The sequence below is a fragment of the Gouania willdenowi genome, chromosome 5 (assembly GCF_900634775.1).
Source record: "Gouania willdenowi chromosome 5, fGouWil2.1, whole genome shotgun sequence".
NCBI lineage: Eukaryota > Metazoa > Chordata > Actinopteri > Blenniiformes > Gobiesocidae > Gouania > Gouania willdenowi.
In genome coordinates, this window is record NC_041048.1 from 30,852,638 (window position 1) to 30,876,404 (window position 23,767).

The 23,767-nt window shown below is 36.4% G+C and overlaps 2 protein-coding genes across 4 annotated transcripts in view; one reads left to right on the forward strand and one right to left on the reverse strand.

Annotated features, from left to right (window-relative positions):
• LOC114462870 (formin-like protein 20) overlaps positions 1 to 2,642 on the reverse strand; it is a 474,381-nt gene extending 471,739 nt beyond the window's left edge. The window contains exons 1-2 of one of the 2 annotated variants that reach the window (XM_028445952.1): positions 2,534 to 2,642; positions 291 to 495 (exon numbers count right to left, since the gene is read on the reverse strand). In XM_028445952.1, coding sequence (XP_028301753.1) covers positions 291 to 476 — 186 coding nt within the window. In that variant the 5' untranslated portion in view covers positions 477 to 495; positions 2,534 to 2,642. Of the gene's footprint in view, positions 1 to 290; positions 496 to 2,029; positions 2,315 to 2,533 lie in introns of those variants that run through there. The other variant, XM_028445951.1, reaches the window with a different exon arrangement.
• Positions 2,643 to 7,225: 4,583 nt separating this feature from the next.
• rpn2 (ribophorin II) lies at positions 7,226 to 23,318 on the forward strand. Of its 2 annotated transcripts, XR_003674043.1 has the most exons (18): positions 7,226 to 7,314; positions 7,608 to 7,798; positions 9,114 to 9,209; positions 10,124 to 10,299; positions 10,388 to 10,463; positions 10,532 to 10,666; positions 11,490 to 11,666; positions 11,748 to 11,866; positions 12,088 to 12,193; positions 14,870 to 14,961; positions 15,042 to 15,156; positions 17,666 to 17,860; positions 17,931 to 18,017; positions 18,102 to 18,197; positions 18,630 to 18,705; positions 19,969 to 20,098; positions 20,521 to 20,626; positions 22,732 to 23,318. XR_003674043.1 is itself a non-coding variant. In XM_028445938.1 (17 exons), the coding sequence occupies exons 1-17, from the start codon at positions 7,302 to 7,304 to the stop codon at positions 22,745 to 22,747; spliced, it is 1,896 nt and encodes a 631-aa protein (XP_028301739.1). In that variant the 5' UTR covers positions 7,226 to 7,301; the 3' UTR covers positions 22,748 to 22,759. The 2 variants fall into 2 exon arrangements, 1 of the variants encoding a protein (XP_028301739.1); XM_028445938.1 differs by lacking the exon at positions 20,521 to 20,626 and having other exon boundaries at positions 22,732 to 22,759.
• The last annotated feature ends 449 nt before the right edge of the window (positions 23,319 to 23,767 follow it).

A 23,767-nucleotide genomic window follows, 5' to 3' on the forward strand; every position in this document is an offset into this window, starting at 1 on the left:
TGCTGGTAACTGTAATCATCATTACAGTAAATTGTAATTGAACATGGATAATTGAAAACGTAATTGTAACTGAAAAAGTAATTGACCCTAACCTGCTAAACACCACTGCTAGGGTCTGTCAAAGAAACCAAACTGGGTGATATTTAAATGCCTATAGTGACTGGATAAAAAGATCTAAATAAATTCATTAAAAACTGTGCTTAACAACAGAGTCTTAATTCTTAATGGCTGAACAAATGCATGTGCTGATGTTGCCCAGATTGGCTGGATGTGTTTCAGTGATGTCTTACTTGGAGCTCAGTTGAGGATGGAGGAGAGGGAGGAGGAGGAGAAGATGACATCAGGGGGTCAGTAGAGGCCCAGAGCACCACATCTGCAATCTCTGGACAGAGCTCTATCACATCATTAACATCAAGAAGAAGACTGTTAAACTCCTCCTCCTGGACCAAGCTGTAGATGTTGTCCAAAGGCTCCATCAGGATGGTCTTTGGGCTCCTGTGACACAAAGTAAAGAGAATAATAAATAAGCTGCTGAGGCTCATGCATGGGAACCAACACCTTACACAGACCTTAAACTAAACTCACACAGCAGACAAATACAGTATAAGCAGCCATGTGACTGGATATCACCTTTATTTGTATTGTCTTATCTGGATATTAAAGTTTAATTCTTGCATTATAACTAACATTTTTTGAAAACACTTTACAGGACAGGCCTTTGCACTGTTTAGTTAGTTTCTAACACTGACTGAATGGAAAGATGTGTTTACCTTATATTAAACAAATGTTTGTTTCCCCAGCGACATGTCTTTTTTTCCTAACCAATAATAAAATGAACTAAACTCCACAGCAAAGGCGACTCATTTTCTTTGTATCTGCAGATACATTTAAGCTCAGATTTTAACCATTTAAAATGATTTTATGCATGATGAAGCATGTTGAGTAAACAATGGAGATCATACGTAAAACTGGGCATTTGGATTCAGACATTTATTAGTTTGTTCCAGACGTGTCATAAATTACACACACACACACACACACACACACACACATATCCAGCTTAAAATGTCTGAACAGGGTAGAAAGAAGTAAAACATATTTAATCTAACCCTTCTCCATCATTCAATAATCACATACTATAATCATCCTGAGTCTGACAACAGTATTTATACTATATATATATATATATATATATATATATATAAATATATATATGAGAAACTCATTGCCACCAAGTTGCATGGTTTAAACACAGTCTAAATCAGGGGTTCTCAAGTGGTTTCACCCTGGGACCCACATTTTGCAACGGTCATTAAATAGCGACCCACTTTTTGTTTTTAGAATTCAACAAACCAAATTTTGTTTTTCAAAAAAGGTGTTGAAAACACCCACATATAATCGTTTTTTAAAATATAAATCTATATATTTTCTTGTGAAAAATACATTTTACAGCATGCCTGTCAAAAGAGAAAAATGTATTTCAAAATACAAGACAAGTTTAATATGAGAAACTTTAAGTATTTATTTATTTTTAACCAGCTGTCCGTGACCCATCCAGTACATGGCCGTGACCCACTTTTGGGCCCTGACCCACCAGTTGAGATTCACTGGTCTAAATGTTAAATCTAAATATCACGGGTGAAACTAAAAATTTGGCTAATATGCAAATTCACTTGAAGTACCAAAATAAAAACTCATTTAGATTTAACTGATGTTGATAGTTTTTTTTTTTTTTAAATAATAAATACACAAATATGTATTTTTTTTTAATTTGAAAATGTTTTTCTTAAGTGATTTTGTTTAATTTCATTGATTTCTTTTACAATTGAAAGATAAAGAGACAAATCTACCTTCATACAAAAGTAACGTGAAAAAAAATCACATACGTGTTTTAAACACGGTTTGTTATTAAATGTTGCTGTTTTATTTTAGTATGCGCGCTTCTAGCCCCACATCCTCCACTATCCACTACAATCCAGTGACTTTGTTCAATTGTCAGTCATGAACGTAATTATTGTGGCTCTGAAACCTGTCATGTTGTCGAGTGTGGATTGAAGACACGGTGAGCTCGGAGCATGTAGCAGCTAGCACTGTCCGAGAGTCCATGCTAGCTGCCTGCTACGTGATTAGCATTGATGTGCTAACTGCTACACGTTTAGCATTGAGGTGCTAGCGGGAGCTGCAAAGTAAAGTAAACTCTTTCTTGCACAATTTGGACACAAATGGGATTTTGTTTTCCATCCGGTGTTTTTATTACACCTAAAATTAACGCAATGCACAGCAACAACTTCTCCTCTGGGTCTCCTGTCTTGTAGCGTAGTCTGTGCATCAGTATTATGGGTATATCGGGAACTTGTGAATTAAGAAAGGTTCCGAGCTGCTCAGAGTGCAATAAAATAATAAATAAATTAAATAAACTATTAATGCAGTCGTTTTTTTAGTGAGTTATTTTTTCTGTAATTAATTAATCGCAATTAACAAGTTAAAATCCCAGCTTGAGTTTGAAGGAATAAGTTAATTTGAACGCACTTACTTTGTTTATTGAGAACAAGGTTGTAATATGAGAATTGCTGGCTGATGATGTGGAGAAAAGGCAGCTGGCGATTGTTGGAGTGTTTTCCTTGTTGTTGTGGGAGAAAAACTGGAGACACAAATGATCCTAACTGGAGATTGTTGGAAAACTATTTGTTTTCTTTCTAACCGCTTCTTATAGAGTGTAGATGTCACGGTTGCCATGGAAAACGTGTATTTAAAAAATGCTGTTTTTTTTTAAAGCAACATATTTCTTTTTTTCCAATGTGGATGAAGTAGTGGTTCCTAACCTTTATTGGGTTTTAAGCCCATACAGAGTAGGCCACAATTAGTGCTCAAAGAGACAAAGTGACAAGATGTGTCAGCTCAGATATTTTTATACTGCATTTTACTTGAACTAGATTTATATTTGAGAAAGTAGAATTATTGAATACAGTTATTTAAGATTATGTTTAGTGTTGTCATTTGAGAAAAAAGTATAATCTAAACATTTTAAAACTATATTTTTAATGTTTTAAAATTTAAAATAATTATCAATTCATAGACATTTTAGGCAACCCCAAATGTAAAAAAAAAATTTCCCCTACCCTTAATATGGCATAAGATGACTTCAACCAAATTTATTATTTTAAATAAATAATAATTCAATTCAATTAAAAAAAAAAAAACAAAAAACTTTTTCAATCATAGAAAGAAAAAAAGGTACAAATGCTAATTTTTGGGTGTCAAATATTTATTTATCCATTTGAACATTTTTTTTATTTTTTTTTATTGAATATACTTCGAATAATAAAGACACAAATCTACCTCCATACACCAGATGTTAACCTGTAGAGGCCAGGAAACACTTTTAACACTGCACAGGAAAGTCAACTAACGTCTTATACTCAACTATTACAATCAATTTTAACAATGAAGTTGTCATTTAAATGTTGATTTCCTGTCAAAAGATTTTTTACATGATTTTTAATATTCATAAAAAAGTTCAAATGTACTCATATACAGTGGCCTGATTGTCAGAGACATTTACCTAAAGTATAAGGACGTCTACACTCCCCTTTCTTTGTTTCTGCTTTAATAACTCCTGTGATAAGTGTCGTGGGTAGAAAGAACATTTAAAGATCAGGCACTGGTGTTGGATGAGAATGACTTGCTCTGTTCTCACATATGGGACAGGAGAAGGAAAACCTGCTAAAACACTAGAGCAGCTCAGAAGCTGCTTTCTTTTCATCTCCAAACCAGTGACATGTGGAGAGGTTCATGACTGATTTATTATAAGATTATATGAGATATGTATGATTATGACATTTTTATTATTTAGAAATTTTATTTGGATTTTTTTTTTTTGGACTCATCTTTTTTTTATATATAAAAAATTTAAATTGTGTATGATCTTACCTGTATTTGTAAATGAATGTGCCTATCCCATTTATATCAATGTACTGTTACAGACTTGTTGGTGCAACACTCCCGCCCTCTGTGTGACAGAACAGCATGCAGCTATGTGAACCTGTTAGCTCTTTAATTAATAATAATCAGGTAAACGTTATTTTTTATATTTGACCATATCAATAAAATAATGTTTACAATTCCAGAAAACGCCATTTCTAAGAATGCCCATTTTCTTCGAGGTAAAGAAAGAAGAAGCTAGGAATAGTAAAATAATGATTAAGAAAAATTCTTAAGTCATAATTATCAGATACTACCTCATTATTAGAACTTAGTATGATACCTAATTATTACTATATCATAAGTATGATTTAGTATGTCATTTATGAGATAGTATCTCAAAATTATGAGTTAGTGTGTCATATTTATGAGATAGTATGACTTGAGAAATTATTATTATTATTATTATTACATTTTCTAGGTTTTTTTGTTGGTTTGATTTACTGGCGGAAGAGGGCTTCCATACATTTCACTGTATTTCACCATGGAAATTCATAATTATGAAATAGAAAGTCATAATTATGAGAAATTAAGTCATAATTATGTTAGTAAATTCACAATTATGAGATAGAAACTATAATTATGAGAAAAAAAGTCATTATTATGAGATTAAAAAAAGTCATAATTACGGCCCAAGAAACAATTATTTAATCCCACAATGAAATTGAATTTAATTGGTCACAAACTCATCATCAGACTTTTAATGTTATATTTTCCTTAAAAAAAATATTGCCATATGGGAACCAGAATGGTTTGTTGCTTGGGGTAAACACTATAGAGGGCCTGCACTACAAAGGTAGATTTCCTCTTATCGCATTGACTTTGGGGATTTATTCAGTGTGTGCTGTACTATGACACTGGTAAACTTATTACCGGGATAAATCATCATGCTAACTTACACTGAACGACAAACCTGGTTGAGATCTTTATTTATCTAGTGATAATTACAACAATAGTCATCTCGTAGCACTCATCACAAGATATACATTTTAAATTAAAAAACAAAACAAAACCAACAATTCTGAGTGAGTATAAACTGAACAATCAGTTCTCTTGGAAAATTACCAGACCAGTCTTTGAAGATCTTGGTTGGTGAGCAGATCAAGAAAGAAAGAACATATATGGATAAATGCAATCCTTTCAATTTACCCGATGAGATCCTTTAGAATTTTTTTTATTTGTTGTACTAACTTACATTTGTCAGCTGATGCAGTCATACAATGCAAATGTAACGCATCATAGTTGTACTTCAGAGTGTGTGCATTCAGTTGTGTTTCTTGCCACATTATGAGTCATTAGTGGTTATACTATGGTGGCCGTAAAAGCTCACAATACAACAAAAAAAAACACACTGAGAGCCCACAACAAGACACAGAATGACAAACGCCACAACGCAACACAAAACAAAAACTCAGACAAATACAAACTCCACAACACAACACAACACAACACAACACAACACAACACAACACAACACAACACAACACAACACAACACAACACAACACGGAGTGATGAACACCACAACGCAACACAAAATGAAAGTGCACACAAATACAAACCCCACAACACAACACAAAAGCAGTCCGGTGAAAATCCACAAAGAAGAGTGAGGAAAGGATCAGGCACGTGAAAGGATCAGGCACTGACACTAACGTAACATCACCTTTCTTTGTTGATTTTTTTTTATGTACCTCCATTATCATCACTCTTCTTTGTGGATTTTTACATACAGTGGAGTAAATTAATAAATGGGACACTATCACTATTGCCGGGTGAAAATCACCCCAACATGTTCCTGTAGGAAAAAGTTGGCTTTGGAGTAGGAGAACATCCACACCTTCTGAAACATCAAAGAAGATGCTGAAGTTATCCCAGAACCCAAGACACTCTGACAAACACAACTTCATGAAAATAATGTAAAAACGTTTGCTTTGGTGAAATCACCCACCGATAGTGTTCTAGGGTTAAAGCTGCTAGGGATGATCATTTTTAATCAGATAAAGTCATAGTGTAGGCCTCATAGATCAATAAATCAAAGATTATTTGATTGAAAAAGGTGTTAAAAGATGTTAAAGGTTGAAATTCCTGCTGAAAAGATTGTTTTCATCTTCACTGTAAACACTCTCTTACTGACATTGTCCGAAAGTTTCGTGCATTGCATTGTGGGATGTGGTGGAGTCCTGTACTTCATCATTAGTGATTTCGTATGTGGGGTGAATGAATAATACTTTAATTCTGTAAAGCACTTTGAGTGTCTATGATAAAGCACTATATAAAATCCAGTGTATTATTATTATTATTATTATTATTATTATTATTATTATTATTATTATTATTATTATTATTATTATTATTATAATGTCCAAGGCAGTAAGCTCCACCCAGCTGGAAAATGCACTCATTGATAGATCCACCTCCAACCAGCTATTATATCCGTGGAGCTGAGCTGCCAGGAAACACGTTTACACGCTGATGTGTTCAAAACCAACTACTTTATTTACCTCCGTCTTTCACACACATCACCACAGACTCTATCAGTCAACGTCAGAACTTCTATCAGGCAGGGTTTTCACGTCGCATCATCACCGCATCATCAAACCGGAAGTCGCCATATTGGAGGTACTCAGCAGGTAAACAAAGAAGATCCCGAATGTCAAACAAAAGAAAATGGTGAATTATTGCTTCTAAAATGGGAACGCAGAATGGAAAAAGGAAACTGCTGATTTTCAATTTTCAATTGTAAAAGGTAATCGAAAAACGGGACAATATTGGTTTGTTTGATGGTTTTTTGATTAAAGCGATAAAACGGTTTTCTTGGTTTTTTTTTAAAAGGAGAGGAAGAAGAACCGGTCTTCTATTTTGGTTCACAGATGAATTAGGGATTATTCAATGATACCCAGACCCTTGGTCAACATTGGCTCATTTTTTTTGTTTTTGTAGTGGACAATGTTTTGTTTAGTTATTCTGCAATTAGATATTACATAAACTCCTACTATGATGCTCATATTTAAATGGGCTTTAACAAATGATCTAATGAGACAATGATTTGTTCATTAGATACAAATCAAAGATAACAGAAAGATAAACAAGTACAAAGACGTCCGAAATATATACGTGTCGTCGAAAATCACACAAATCACACACAAATAAAACAGTATACATAAAATATGAGAGTTTAATAAATTAACCATACATTTACTTTTGAATAACAATCACCCGGATGTTCTATTTTTCTATGACAGCTCACACTCCACATCCCCGGAAGTAGTAGTCGGTTTTGGTGACGCTGCATTAGACTGGCACATAGGACTGGAAGACATGGACCACTCTAGTGAGTAAATATAATCAATCATACATAAATATGACTGTACAAATGTACTGTATTGTTTTATATATTCAATTGAAGCTATTCATTTTTGGTTATGAGTAATGCTATAATGTACCGCTTAGAGCATGTCTTTTGCAGACGGTGGTTTTTGTTAGCTTCAAAGCTAACGCTCTCGAATGAGCTACGTTGTATCAATGAATGGCATCTCAATCAATTAAGAGTGTTATATATTTATAGTTAGGATATTTTAATGTAGTTGTGAAACACACACACAGTGACAGACATGTGTGTTTCAGGGCTGCTCGGGTTGTGGTTCTTCAGTCTGGCTCTGGCTGGAGCTCAGGCTCTCACTCCGTCTCACCATCTCTCCCTGTCCGACGTGGCCCGACTGCAGAGCCTCCTCAGCCAGCCGTTCACCGACCTGGAGTCCGCATACTACTCGGTCGTCGGGCTGACGAAGCTTGGAGCAGTTATTCCTGATCAAAACGTGAGTTATTGGTTCATCAGAGCAGATTCTTATCCATCCTTTAGCCAGAACTCACGGTAGTGTAGGGCAATGATTCCCCAACGTTTCACAGTCCCGTACCCCTTCAGACATTTAACCTGAAGCCATCTACCCCTGACTCCAGTCCTTAACACAGATAAAACATAATAATGTACAATGTAGCCCTACAGTGAAATGTGTCCCTGAAATATACCTATCCTGTTAAGAAATTATATAACTTGATTGATTTATTTAATTAGCCTACTGGCATTTTCAGAAAAACTGTTTCTTTTTAATCACCCTGGAACTGAAATACAACTTGCTACAGCTTTAAGGAGAAGGGTGAGGTTGAGGGGATGTTCAGAACTCAACAATGTTTGGCTGAATTAAAGAGAGTCTGAGTCTTAAATTCTCCACGCGAAGTCTTGTTCTGTATTTTGTTTTCATGTTTGTCAAAGCTGAAAATCCACTTTCACTCAAGTACGATGGCAAAGGGCATCAAAGACTTGACAGCATGATTGGCTAGCGAAAAGCAATGGTAAAATGGACTTGATTTATATAGCGCCTTATCACCACAAAGCGCTTTACATATGAGCTCATTCACCCAATCACTCTCACATTCACACACCAGTGGGACAGTACTGCCATGCAAGGCGCTAGTCGACCACTAGGAGCAACTTAGGGTTCAGTGTTTTGCCCAAGGACACATAGTCAGGTACTGGGATCGAACCTCCAACCTCTCGATCAGAAGACGACCCTCTACCATCTGAGCCACGGTCGCCCCAGCAATGTAGCTCACGTCATATTTGCATTTTTCTTATGAGATTTTTTGTCACCACTAGAGGGTAGATCTATAGAGGCCAATGTGTAATTTGTGGCAATGAATGGAGGCTCCCGACTGCTGTCTATTTATATTTTAGTTATGTAACTTCCATATATAGTATATTCCAATGTTGTCACACTGTTTGATTTTTTTTTTTTTTTTTTTCACGTACCCCGATAAAAATTTGCGTACCCCTGGGGGTACCCGTACTCCATTTTGGGAACCAAACAATTGATCTCTAAGAAGTTAAATCCATAGTTATGTTGGCCACATGTTTGTTACAGATGTTCAAAATATGAATAGGGTCAGGTAAAATGGAATCTGGCAAAATTTAGAAAACTTTTTTCTATACCATTATATTGTGAGCAACCCTATCCAACAGTGGTACTGCACTTGCCCTGATGGGTGGAGTAGGCGGTTGTAATGTTGACTGTTTAGTGACCATCCCCTGGTTTATATTTAACACTCTTTTTCTTTTTTTTTTTTTGGACATAGGAGGTGTGCCACTTCCTGAAATCAGAGCTTGATCCTGCCAGTGTGGACTCACTTTTTTTTGCTGTCGAGACGAGTCAGGCCATTTCAGGATGTGAGGTATGATGTCATCTTAATACTCAAAATGATCACTTTTTACTTATTCTGTTGGTCAAGATACGAACCTACAAGGACAATAAGAAATTAAACTATATGGTAATATAAACTGATAGCACTTATATCACTTTTCTTCGCCATGATGCTTTCCTAGCTTGTATCCACCTCTGTCATCTCTCACAGTGGTTTGCAGCAACAATGTTTTTGAATATTCTTCAACAGAATTAATCATGTGATCACCTGTAGTTGGACTGTACTTTTCTTGATTTCAATTTTCTGCACGATTAATAGCTAATGGGCAAAAATAATATCCCACCATTGCCCATTATTGACTTGCAGCAGTAGAGCTAATATGAGTCTTTTAGTAATATGTTAAAATACTAAATTTGGGGGCAAAACTATTGGAATTCAAGTCCAAAATGTATATCTTACATAGCATACAGCATAAATTAAAATATGTTTTTAATGAGAGTATCTGACCCTCGCTGTGTCTGCAGGGAATTTTCCGGCTATGCCAACATTTTTGATTTAAATTTGTAAAAAGATTTTTCTAAATAGTTGTTGATTTTAGTATAGTTTTTAGTTATTGCTGTAGTACACAAGATACTTTATTATATGAATCTGTCAATTAATTGTAAAGGTCATCTTTAATAAAAGGCTAGTTCAGGTCAGTGTTTTCACTGCTGCACTTTTTTTCTAAATTCAGTTCCCCCCCCCCCCCCGATATCTATCGATGACTAATAACTTTGACTGAACTCTGTAACAAATAAACCACAGCATTCCCATTAAATGTAGCACTTTATGGAAAGGTACTTATCAAACAAACAGAAATTAATGATCGATGAATGATTTTCTTATCAGAAATAAACGAAACAGACCCCAATTGTTGAATGTTTCTATTTGATTCTCATCCTCAGATTCCCGTGTCCAATGAAACTCGTGACATCCTCCTGGCAGCTGTCAGTGAGGATTCTACCATGGGTCAGATTCACCGTGCGGTCAGTGCACTGGGCTCTCTGGGGCTTCCCCTGGCGTCTCAGGAAGTCATCGGTGCATTGACGGCTCGTATCGAGAAAGAGGACAATGTTATGGCGTAAGTCTTTGACATTGTCTGTGCCGACCTTTTATCTTATTGGGTTCAAACATTTTAATGTACAAAAATGCCTTTTTTGTTGTGAAAGCATCACCTCTGCCCTGCTGGCAGCATCTCGCTTGTCCCAGCAGGCGGAACTGGGAGGGATACTGGAGGAAATTGAGGTAAGTGCTGTGTCTCATTCTCTGGGGTTTTTGTTTTTTAAGCTAACAGTTTTGCTTCTCTGTTAAAGGATTTGACTGCTCGCCTGGATGATCTTGGTGGCATGTACCTACAGTTTGAGGAAGGGCTCGAGGCGACTGCCATGTTTGTGACTGCTGCCTATTCCCTGTCCGATCACGTGGGCGTGGAACCTCCACTTAAAGAGGTATGACCATTGTTTGCTTTGTCACTGCACAACAGGGTTTGGTTTCAGTTACATTTACGTTTTCAATGACCCATGTTCAATTACAGCTCAAATATGATTACAGTGACCAGCATTTTTCCCAGTTACAATTAAATTTCAATTATAATTTTTCCCCTGGAACTCATTTACAATTATGTTCTCAATTACTAAAGTTCAATTACAATTATTCACAATTACTGAGCCTGAAATAAATAACCTAATAAAACTTAACCTTCCTCTTTGTTAGATTTTTTCCTATTTATTGGTTACCTTGTTAGACTTCATATTCAATGAAAATATATGTTTTAATATTTTGTTAAATGGTAAAATGTGGGGAAGCTTGATTATTTTATATATATTAATAATTGTTAACTACATATGTGTAGAATTGTACATAGAACTGTAACATGGTTCCCCAGTAGGCTTCCTAATCAATGAAAATATAGGTTGTAATATTTTTGGTGTGGGCGTTTGCCCTTCGATTAAAAATTTTTTTTTAAAGGCAAAATGTGGAAAAGCTTGACATAAAACATATTTTAATAATTATTAACTACATATGTGTAGAAATGTACATAGAACTAACATTGTTACCCATTTTTGTATTGACAATTTATATAGAATTTTCATGGCAATTACAAAGTCAGTTATCTAAACCTGAAACAATTACGACTTCAACACATTTTTTTAATTACAGTTATAATGATGCCATAATTGTAATTAGCAATTACAGTTATAATTGACCCCAACTCTGCTGCACAACAAATCATTTTTAATCTAAATTAAATGAGTGCTGTTTGTCTCACAGGACCAGGTCATCCAGCTGGTGAACTCCATTTTCAGCAAGAAATCCTGGGATTCCCTGGCTGAGGCCTTCAGTGTGGCCAGTGCGGCTGCTGCTTTGTCCAGTAACCAGTTCCACGTCCCAGTAGTGGTCAGGACTCACGGCCCAGCCACTGTTTCCCACAGCCAGCCAACGCTACAGGTTAGCATCACACTGGGTCTCACTCAGGCTGTGTATGTTTGAAAGGTGTCATATTGAGCCTGTGATTGGTGCGTTTCACAGCTGCTCGTCACTGACGTCATGTCCCAACCACTGACCTCAGCCAACGTACTGGTCGAGTCTGCAAACGCCGCCTCCTCCAAGAGCTCCATTCTCAGCCAAGCACCTTTCACCCTCAATGAGTGCGTGTAATTGGACAGATAAGTGTGGGCTTTACAGTTGTTAACTAGAGTGTCTAGCAGCTGGATGAACTGTATTTGATGTGTTTGACCATTAGACCACATGATACAAGCTGTAGTGCTTACTGCTTACAGACTACCCACAATTCCACCACCTAAAACTTAAGGCTGATCCCTATCATTAGATTTTACTGAACATGCTTATTCTTTGTTTTTCTTCTCAGTGGCATTTTTGAATTCAACTTCATGTCCAGCCAGCCTGCCAGTGGCTATTACCAGTTCACCATCGCAGTCACCGGTGACAAACGATTGGTAGCTAATCAAGTTGAGGTAAGTTTAATTAGGATCTAGGATCGTAAGTAAATGCAATTTCAAAATGTAATTAATACATGTATGTGATAACAATGTTACTCCTAACGTATTTTAAATCATTCTTAATTTACTGTTGTAAACTGTGTTCATTGTATAATTACTGGGATTCTGTCTGAAGTGCAGCAAAAAAATGCAATTAATGCAGAGAAAGGCCATTTCTAAAGATTTAGGCATGACTAATCTTTCACCATCAACCGTAGCAGCAGCAGGTACAACACGAATAGTGTGTTAAACTACTGCTGAAACTCAGACCTTAAAGTCCGTGCAGGCTGCTGCCCCCAAAAGCAAGCCACGCTACAGAAATCACTCACATGTAGGCCTAACCAATAAAACGATAACGATATCACGATAGAGATGTAATCAATATCAATAGAAAATATGTGCGAAAGAATGCTCAATAACTTCACTGAACTCCGTTAGAAAAAACCCCAAAAACAACTCCTGACCCAGCATCGCAAGGCATTCTGGGGGATGTAGGCAGATGAACAGTTTGAGCCGCTCCAAAGTAGCTGTGTACATTAGTAGTTTTTATGTTTTACCACCTGAAATGATGAGCCGAGCAAATGCCACGGTCAGTGCGCGCTGCGGGCGCCGCCGCCGCTCCTTGCCTCCCACTGTTCTCTCACACACACACACAGTTCTGCTCGGCACAGCCTGAAACGACCGTGCAGCGACACATCATGGACCACTACTTGATTAAAGACCAGACACCCAACAAAGTGAACCAGTCCAAGATCCTCCGTCAGATCCTCCCAAAGTTCCCGCAAACACGTTGACAGAGATGCACCTGCTAAAGCTAACTAAGCTAAGCTAACCCACCGACACATGAGACTGGGATAAGGGCTAACGCTAACCATTCATAAAAGGAAGAGACCAAGTAAAAAGTTCACGTCTTACTGTCAACAAACCACAAAGAGCCACTGATTTACTTATGGTAAGATTTAACACTTGTATGGAAGGATAAAAGCTAACATGTCTCACCTCGTGTGAAATAGATTTTAAAAAATCACTATTCCTCCGTCTCAACTTCTGAAATGCAATCATTTTTAATTATATTTCACGTGTTCACAGAAAAAGCTGGCCCTATTTGAGAGTAATGTAACTACTGTGATTAGTACGCCAAAATATCCTGTTAGTACTGCTCTAAGTAATTAATGATTAAATCATCAAACTTGATATGGTTTAATTATATGTAATCAGAGATATATTTATCAACCATAACTTTATGTAAGTTATTATCAGATATAAAATAAACAAGATTCGGCAGCAGTCGTTTATATTTATATCATGTGCTTTTTTTAAAATTATTTTTTTTAGAAAATCATTTCATTATGAAAGAGGAAATAAATGCCAACATATTTTCTTAATACATACATTGCTGTTAGTTTCATGTCAGAGATGTTAGTTCTACCTCAGGTGTGCACTGATTTATTATTTACAAAATGCTTTGCACATTTTCTTTGATGAAGCATTTATTTAATGTTTATATTTGTACACTTAATGGTTTGTTTTTTTAATTGAGTTTTTTTCCCCCCCCCATAGTTTTGTTTAAATGTTAAAGATTACGTTTAAAATAAAAGTATATAAATTTGGCCTTTTTTCTTCTGGTCCTTATTTTGAATAGGTTAAAAAAAAAGGAATCAATAAATATCGATATCGACTGATATGAAACAGTTATTATGTTAAATCTTTCAGGCATATCGCCCAGCCCTACTCACATGTGCTGTCCTTAATGAGAGAAAATGCCAACTTTTTTGCCAGTGCCTGTGTGTGATTTTGCACCAGTTACTTCTAACCAGAATAGTCTTTCTGGTAAAGACTTTATTGAGTAAAAAATATGTAAATATATACCTCTATCATCTTTTTGATGAAAAATATTGAGACTTGTACCGTACCATCCATTTGCCAGTGATTGAATACTCCTGTATAATCGAAATATGGAAAGCAAAGATTGGTGTGCCATGGGAATTTTTTTTTTTAAGCATAAGGCACAAAGGTTTTGAAACTCAAGAATGCTTCTAATTAGAGATGTCACGTTTTCAGATTTTCTTGGTACAATTATTGTCAGAAAAATAATTGCAATATTCCGATTATCTTGATAATTTTCGAATAAATTAATTTAGCATTACCGTCAATAAGTAAAATGACACAAACACTCCTTATAGGTCGTAAATGTTATTTTATTCCTGTCCGTGGATGCTGCTGTGACACGCCCACGCCTGCAACTGCACGTAGCAACACGAGGTGGTGACATGTGGTTGTGTAACTTTGTTTTCATTCCGGGTGGTTTGCACTGATGTTTCACCAATATTTTCTGGCCCAAAATTGACAGTATTTAGGAAACATTACAATTAAATAATCACAGCATTTGATTCCACATTTAATTGTGAAAAGAGGTAATCGTGACATCTTTATTTCTATATGTAGTCAGCTTTGATGTGTGTGAAAGGGGCTGTAAACTGTAAATCTAAAACTTTGCTATTATTGCTATCAATTTAGCTTCAGGTGAAAATGATTTACTCCTGCCGTTTCTCACTGGGACAGTTTTTTCTTTTGCTGTCTTATCATAGAAGTTCACAAATATTTTCCTGAAGCGTTGCCTTCACTCATCTGCATCTGTATTCTGACCTGCAGCTGAAAGTGAAGGTGTCCACTGAGGTGGCTGTTACAAACATGGATCTGTCCGTGGTAGATAAGGACCAGAGCATCGGCACCAAAACCACCAGGTTTGTTTACTAACAGAGGCTTTTTATTGACTTTGTGGATCAATACAATATATATTTAAGGGTATCTTTTTTTTATTCAGAGTGGATTATCCTTCCAAAGCCAAGAGCTCTTTTGTGGCAGATAGTCACCAATACTTTGCCATGGCCTTCCAGCTGGTTGATGTTAACACAGGAGTGGAGCTCACCCCACACCAGGTGTGTATTCAGGATTACAGAACTTTCACATAATACTAATACCTATTATTTTTCCTGTAAGTAATTTATAAGTATGTTCTCAATTACTCAAGTTCAATTACAATTAATCATGATTACTGAGCCTGAAATAAAGAACATCAGAAATCTTAACCTTCTTCTTGTGTTAGCATCTCTTCTGATTTTTGACATGTCTTAAATCAGCTGTAAAATATACTAAAACACATTATCTATCATCTAATTTGCTCTTCATCTCTTGGTTACCTTGTTAGGCTTCCTTATCCAGGGAAATATAGGTTTAATATTTTTGGGCTCTGCTTCTAAGCCTCTTTTTGTTTCTATATACAGTACCCATATTACCTTTTTAAATGGTATATTTATCTTCAAGAGAAGTGACAGGTGGTGGGAAAAGTTGATTTGAAATATATTTTAATAATTAAATACATGTGTAAGCCATAGCCATAACATGTTCCCCAGGTTTCAGTTTAAATAAATTATAAATAACAGTTTTTTTTTTAACAATATTAATGCTAATTACAATCACAGTCATTAATCTGAACTCAATTACAATACAATTATGATTACAACAGCAACATATTTTTTTCAATTACGATCACAAGTATAATTGTCATAATTGTAATTAATTACAAATTACTTGATTACAATTATAACTGACCCCAATCAGGGTATGAAATTAGGAAAATTAGGCAAATTTGGCCCCGTAGTCTAAATGTGGGGGTATTTTTAAAATGATTGGGGGCCATGTAATAACATTTAGTTTAGTTACAGCTTGAATACTTTTATAGATTAAAATGCACAGTAGCGTCTGCCAATGCAAATAAATGAAAAGCACACCCTTTCTTTTTCAGAGAGAAGTTTATAAATAGTAGCTATTCCAGAAAGAAGAAGACAGATGTAGGGAAACTATAATAGAAGTTTAATAGACTGACAGGTTCTAAATAAATTAAAATAAGATAGAAAGAAAAAAATCCCAAGCGTAAACAGGTTCTTTACAAAAACAAAATAAATTGAATACATCACTAGAATTTACTTCAGTGTTATCATTTACTGCTGCAATAGCTGCTGACTCAGAGTTAATGGGCTGCTATTGTATGGCATATTTTTGTATGTGTGGGTCACTCTGTTAGTGTTGTTGTATGCAATTATTTTTTTTATTATTTATAATCAAATTATTTTCTTCAAAAAATAGCAAAAATAAGTACAATAGTGTTTTAACTTTTTACAGTAATATAAGCCACTGCTGCTGATAATGAGTTCTGATAATGAGTTACATAAAGTTATGGTTAATAAATATCTCTGATTTCCTGTAATTAAACCACATTTGACTTGATGATTTAATAATTAATTACTGAGAGCAGTACTAAGTATATTTTGGCGTAATAATCACAATAGTTACATTACTCTCTAATAGGGCCAGCTTTTTCTGTGAACGATTGAAAAATCATTAAAAAATATTGCTTTTCACAAGTCGGGATGGACAGAAAATGACATTAGTTTTATGCTAACATTTATTTGACAAGTGTGACATGTTAGCTTTTATCCTTCCATACAAGTGTTAAATCTGGTCATTAGCAAGTCTGTGGCTATTTGTAGTTTGATGACATTAAGCTGTGTATTTTTTACTTGGTTTCTTCCTTTTATGAAGGTGTTAGAGCCAACCAGGATGATAGTAGTGACAGTAGTGAGTAGGGATGTAACGATTAATCGTAAGGCAGTTAAAAATCGATTCATAGGTATCACGGTTGATATCGATTTTCTGAAAATTGAATCGCAGTCCTTATTTTGACCAGCAGAGGGCGCCATCCACAAGTGTAAGCGGTGGGCGGAGCCAGCTAATACTTTCTTTCTGGCCCCCTTCTAATCTTAAATATGTTAATAAATGATTCATTACCCCTTAAGCACCGAAAGAATATCTGTAATATTACTTGAATATCTGTAAAAGTCACGTTTTTCTATTAGCTCTGTCTGCTAGCATAGCTTCTCTTCTTCACTGCAAGATATCTGCATGCCAACCGACCACTGTGTTACCAGCGCCCTCTGCTGATCCAAACAAATAGTTTTTTTTTTTTTCTTTTTTTTTAATTCCAATTGTTAAGGCACAAAATACATTTTCAGTTGCACTTTTAAAAGAAAAAGAACTATTATGCAGTTTTGCATTGTTTATTATAGAACCAGAATTTAAATTAATAGGCTTCATTTTCATTTGTATTATTCCTTTATTTATTTCATTCAAGATTTATTTTTAGTTAAATTGCATTGTTTTGAATAGTTTATCAAGGGATTCTTTTGACAATGAAAAATAAAAGGAAAATAGTACTGTATTTTCTAGTTTTTTTCCCAAAAAAAAAAAATTTGTCTACAGTCCCATTTTGTAAAATAAATTGTGAGAGAATCGTATCGTGAACCCAGTATCGTGAATCGAATCGTATCGGGAGTTGAGTGAATCGTTACATCCCTAGTAGTGACACAAACACATGTGTTGCTCTACCAGACCTTTGTGCGACTGCATAACCAGAAAACAGGCCAGGAGGTTGTGTTTGTGGCCGAGCCAGACAGCAAGAACCTGTACAAGTTTGAGTTGGACACCGCTGAGCGTAAATCTGAGTTTGACACCATCTCTGGGACATATTCTCTCTGCCTCATTGTTGGGGACGCGACCCTGGAGAATCCCATCCTATGGAATGTGGTGAGTTTCTGTTCAGGCAGTGAGGGTTGGGAGAGGATCTATCGTCGTGTTTACTAGTTTCTCTCTACAGGCTGATGTTGTGCTGAAGTTTGTTGACGAGGAGGCCCCAGCTACTATTCAGCCCAAAACTCTGTATGTACCTAAACCTGAGATCCAGGTAAGACTGAACTTTATTTCCTGAACAGAGAACATCAAACCATCAACAACCCAGTGTTTTTGATTGCATCATGTATTTGTGCAGCATCTGTTTAGAGAACCAGAGAAGAAGCCTCCCACGGTGGTCTCCAATGCCTTCACCGCACTCGTCCTGTTCCCCTTCCTGCTCCTGCTCATTCTGGTAAAGCTAAAATTGTTAACAAGATTAAAATTGCTAATATAAAAAAACAAACATGATTTTTGTATATATAATTTATGAGAAGTTTGAACAAACAAATCTAAAAGCTGGCCTATTTTTCTCTGCTAATAGAGCATTCATCCTGCTTTATTGTTGGGCTGTGTTTGGCTCCCTACAACAGCTCTTCAGCAGGAAGCTACACAAGCAGTGAATGAGACTTCATAATGAGTGGGACACTTGTTTTACTTTGAAAGCACAAAAGCTGCCGTGTGTTTATTTTTCTCCCCAGCGTTTTCAGCGCTGAGTAACTGTTATTATTGCAGTAGATCAGGGCATTGTGCGTCAGGTGCAAAACAAGTCGTCAGGGCTTTTGTTTGTAGCTCTTGCTGAGGACAATATCCACATTGTGTTTCATCCATCCTCTCTTCTCTTTAGTGGTTCAAGCTGGGAGCCAATATCTCCAACTTCCGCCTCTCTCCAAGCACTGTTCTGTTCCATGTAGGACACGCAGGTTGGTCCCGATCTTATGTGTATTAGAAATGCATAGCTTTTTTTTTTTTTCATTCTGGGTGAATCTCCTTGATCAAACAGTGTCACTGATATTACAACTAATGCACTTTCTTTTCTATAAAGTTTTTTCCAATTATTTTTTTTTTTGGAATTGTTAACAAGGAATTGAACTCAAACAACTGAAAAATATTTTAAGTTGTTTGAGTTCAATTCCTTGCGTGCGTGCTTGCGTGCACACACACAGATCCTTTCCAAAAAATTAGAGTATCATAGAAAAGTTGTTTAATTTCCACAATTCAATAATAAAGTTAAACTTTCATAGATTATAGATTCATTCAAATTATAGATTTGGGCTTCCAGCTCATAAAACCCACAGAAATAGGATTTCAAAAAATTAGAATACTGTGAAGAAATCACCATTTACTTCTCAGAAGGACTGGACTGTTTTCCGATGAAAGTAAAGTGTGCTTTTCATTCGGGAATCAAGGTTCAAGGGTTTGGAGGAAGACGGGTGAGGAACAGAACAGAACAGAACATTGCACCCCAAATCATGATTGACTGTGGATATTTCACACTGGACCTCAAGCAGCTTGGGTTCTGTTCCTCCCCTGTCTTCCTCCAGATCCTTGGACTTGATTCCTGAATGAAAGACACACTTTACTTTCATCAGTAAAGAGGACCTTGGACCACTGGCCAACTGTCCAGTCATTCTCCTCCTCTTTTTCTGAAAAAACTGAGTAAATGGCGATTTCTTCACAGTATTCTAATTTTTTGAATTCCTATTTTTGTGGGTTTTGTGAGCTGGAAGCCCAAATTATGTAAAAATAAACAAACAAATACTTGAAATCGTTTAAATTGTGGGCCCTGAATCTATAAGCTATGAAAGTTTAACTTTTTGAATGGAATTATGGAAATTAAACAACTTTTCCATGATATTCTAATTTTTTGGAAATGGTCTGTATATTTCATCACCCGTTATCCCCCTCCCTTTTTTTTTTTTACAACACAAACAACCTGCTCCCCCTCCCAACTGGAGAGTCTCATTCACATAATATAAAACAAAAAAAACAAGTTATAATAATAAGCAAACACAACTCTCTCCCCCAAAGAAAAAAACCCAGGAGGGCTGAACAGTGACCAAAACAGCTGAAAACATAAAAATGAAATTGACATTCACATTCTTGACTGGATTAAATAAAAGTTATGTCCGAGTCTGTCTGTTTTTATTTGGATGTTGGGCAAATATGTTTTTGTTTACTTTCAGCCATGTTGGGTCTGATGTACGTCTACTGGACTCACCTCGACATGTTCCAAACTCTGAAGTACCTGGCTATCATCGGCGGTGTGACTTTCCTCGCCGGGAACCGAATGTTGGCCCAAAAAGCAGTGAAGAGGTGCGTGTCCAGATGAAGCTTCACACAAGTGGCTCTTATAGAGAGCTCAATGACAAAGTCCCATGGTAGCTCTATGCTCCAGGTCAGAGGAAAAGGGCATTTGTTGAATGCTTGTAGACCCCTGAGGGACTACAATTCTAATTACTGCTCTAGATTCTGCCTGGAGAAGATCTCCACATACTGGGAGCAGAGAGAAGATCTGCCACAGTGATGATCTAAGAGGGTTATTTATTCATCCCAGCGAGCAATTTACAGCCTCTGTCATCAACTCAAGAGATATCTGTATAATTGTTCAGTTTCACTGTTAGCCTTGTTAGCATCTTTTTGAGTATTACAATTAATTCTCATCACTGAGAAGCTTTTCCTCCTTTCTTCTTTTTAACCCCTCTGTCTCTTCCTCGCTGTCTTTCCACTCTTTGTAGGATTGCGTCAGAGCAAAGTAGTAGGTTGGCAAAGTATAGGAGTCTCCGATAAAGTGTCGCCCACCACCAATTGTAACAAATCAGTGGGTTCTGCTTCCAGGCTAAAGTAAGGGCTTCATCACAGCCTGCATCCTTGTTGTATTTCCATCATGTCTGACAGCATGCATGGTGCTGTGGTGCCAGTTAAAGCTAAAGCTCACAGTATTCAACTACCAACCCCCCCTGCCTCCTTGTTTGCGCTGTAGCTCATTAGTGCTGCATGATTTGGGGAAATTTTACGATTGCGATTATGGTAAACAATATTGCGATATGATAAACGATGTAATGGGACTTCTTCCCTGGGTAACAAGCATGCAGATTATGGATCTTTTACCCTAAAACACGTGTCAAACTCAAGGCCCGGGGACCAAATCCGGCCCTTCAGAGCATCGGATTTGATCTGTAGCAGAAAGTGAAAATGAAGGAGAAATCCTGAATCATTGTGTAAATGACCTAATAATTCAGTTGTAAATTGTTGTTGAAAGAACTCTAAATCTTTCCAAAATCCTGCAAAAATTAATCCACATAATCTCCCCAAATGAATTAGAAATTGATTCAAAAAAATAAAGACATTCAAGTATCTCTCAGGTATTGCTTAGATATTGTTGATTTCTTCCATACTTTGTGTAATTTATAACTGGAAGTACAAACTTGGGCACATTAATGTTGAAATTATTAGTTTTTGTCCACCAAAAACCTGCGTCCCACTTGTAATCGAACTTGTCCGTATTTGGCCCTTGAACTAAACACGTTGCAAATCGAGACCACCAATGACAATATCATGTTTCTGCTGTCAAGTGTTAATTCAATTCAAATCAATTTTATTTGTATAAAGCAATTTCCAACAAAGTCATCTCAATGCGCTTATCAAAATATAAAATTCATAATAAGAAAGAAAAAACCCAATAAGATCCACATGACCATGCATTTAGCCATCTAACAAAATCAATATCATAAACACCATTAAAGAAACATAAACAATTATTTAATATAGCCTCCATACTCTCCCAACAAGATATATCTCATGACACGGCAGCGCATTCGGTGTTTGTGTTGGAAACACAGAAACACAGAGAAAATGACAACTTAGAACAGCCTCAGTGAGGAGCATCCACAAAGTCAATCCTTCCTTTTGTACCATTCACTGTGAAAAGTATGAAACATGTTCTGACCTTACCTTTGCTGAAGGTCTGGTAGCTCAGGTGTTGGTCTCCATCTTTTAAAAGCTGTCGTTTTTCCTCGAAACAAAGTTTCTCTATCATCTCTAGCGCTGTCACCTGCCCACTAGTTAAAGAACGTAGCAGCAGCAGTCACGTGTCATCTATTCACTAATGTGCTGTGAACTTACGTATAGCATTTAGCATAGCGCAGTTACGTGCAAAGGCAGCTCTCTACGCTGCCTTTACGCGTAAATGGATATCATATTGGGGACCTGACTGCGCATGCGCAAACACGTAAAATCACGCAATGGGAAGAGCAATGTGCCTTTGGGAGGGGTCGTGGCCTCCCTCTGCCTTACAGCAGAGCGAAAAAAAAAAGACTGTGCAGCTTTTCCAGGAAATAGCGCTGTTTAGTAATTTGGGTTATGAAACGCACAAAATGCGGACACTTTCAAACTTATAGGTACTGTAGGCTATTAGAAATGGAAAAATAAATAATTTATAATTAAGAAAAAAAAATAATTTATAATTAAATAATCAAAATATCAATTCACCCTTGGGTAGGCACTGCCTACCTTGCCTACCCTGACGGCACGTCACTGAATGTCACGTGACCAAACACGCTGCGCACGTACACCCCTCCCAGAAATAACACACGGGCACAGACTATCTGAGCTTTCTGACTCCTGAGGACAAAACTGCACATCTTTTTGAATCGCAATTTGCAGCCGTGCAGTTTTATAATCGCATGTTTTCATATTGCGATTAAATTAATCGTGCAGCATTATGACTCATCTCATTCATGGTCATGACAATTACAGCCATAATGACCCCAGTGTTAGTCCTTTCATTGTGTTCTGAGAATGATGCCTGATTTGAGTTTTGCATCGTCTACGTTAGATCGGTTTGTGAGTTTATACTAAACATTGTTTTCATTGCATTGCACGATACACCCTATCTTAGGCTTAAACCAACCCTGAGCTAACTGTTTTCCTGTGTTCTGTTTTCACAGACTTGAGAAAAAATAAGGACAACATATACAAAAGAAGACACCAACAAGTTTAATCTTATTTGTGTTTAAAGAGTCATGCAGCAAATTCAGATTTTTCCTTTTAAAGAAGCACAGAATGTTCAAAAGTCCATTGGCTGGGTTAAATATGCAGTTTCTCTGTGTTGGTAAGAACAACGGGGGCGCATAGCAGTGCTTTGTAAGACCAGCACTCTGGGACAGAGGACTGTACAGCTACTGATCATTGCACTTCATCAGATTTGTTTTCTGACTGTCCAACATGCCATTGTTTCTATGAGAGCAAGTTTTTATTTTTGGTTTTGTGGTAAGATTTGGGTTGTTGTGACAATTTTTTTGTACGTTCCTCTTTGCCGTTGCTCCCAGCCCATTAAACCTCACTCAAGCTCACATTTTACAACTGGTTAAAAACACTGGGGAGAGCATGGACACACTGTTAATTAATAATTATTACACTTGTGTTTGTGCCTGAGGTTGACTCTTATTTGAAATGGAAAATTAAAACCATCTGGGTATTTTCAGGGAAGTTTTTGTAATGAAAAAGAGGAAATAAAGACATCGAGTTGAATAAGCGTTTTCCTTGTTGTTTCTTAACAGGATAATAAAAGCTTGTACATAGTGTTTGATTTTTTTTTTTTAGGCAGAAGCTGAAACTGTTGCTCATTCATGCAACACACACTGATGGTGAGCTGCATCTGTAGCCACAATCTGCTTCAATATTAAATTCCTTCATATACCTACCTACCAAAGCTTTAAAACCCAGGCTTCACTCACATTTTAAATAAAAGGAAAGGTTTTTAAGATTGATTAATCTTCTTCATTCCAAACAAACATCTGCAATGGTGATGAGGTTTATATTAGCTCTAATTTGGCTTGCTGTCTTGAATAATTGTGGAGTCGTTCAAATCATTTTAACAAATTTTCAGGACATCCCACTCTTTTTGGTCTCAAGAAATTATGAAATATTTACCAATTGTTCTGTAATTATTCAATTGGCACACTGTAATTTTTTTGTTTGATC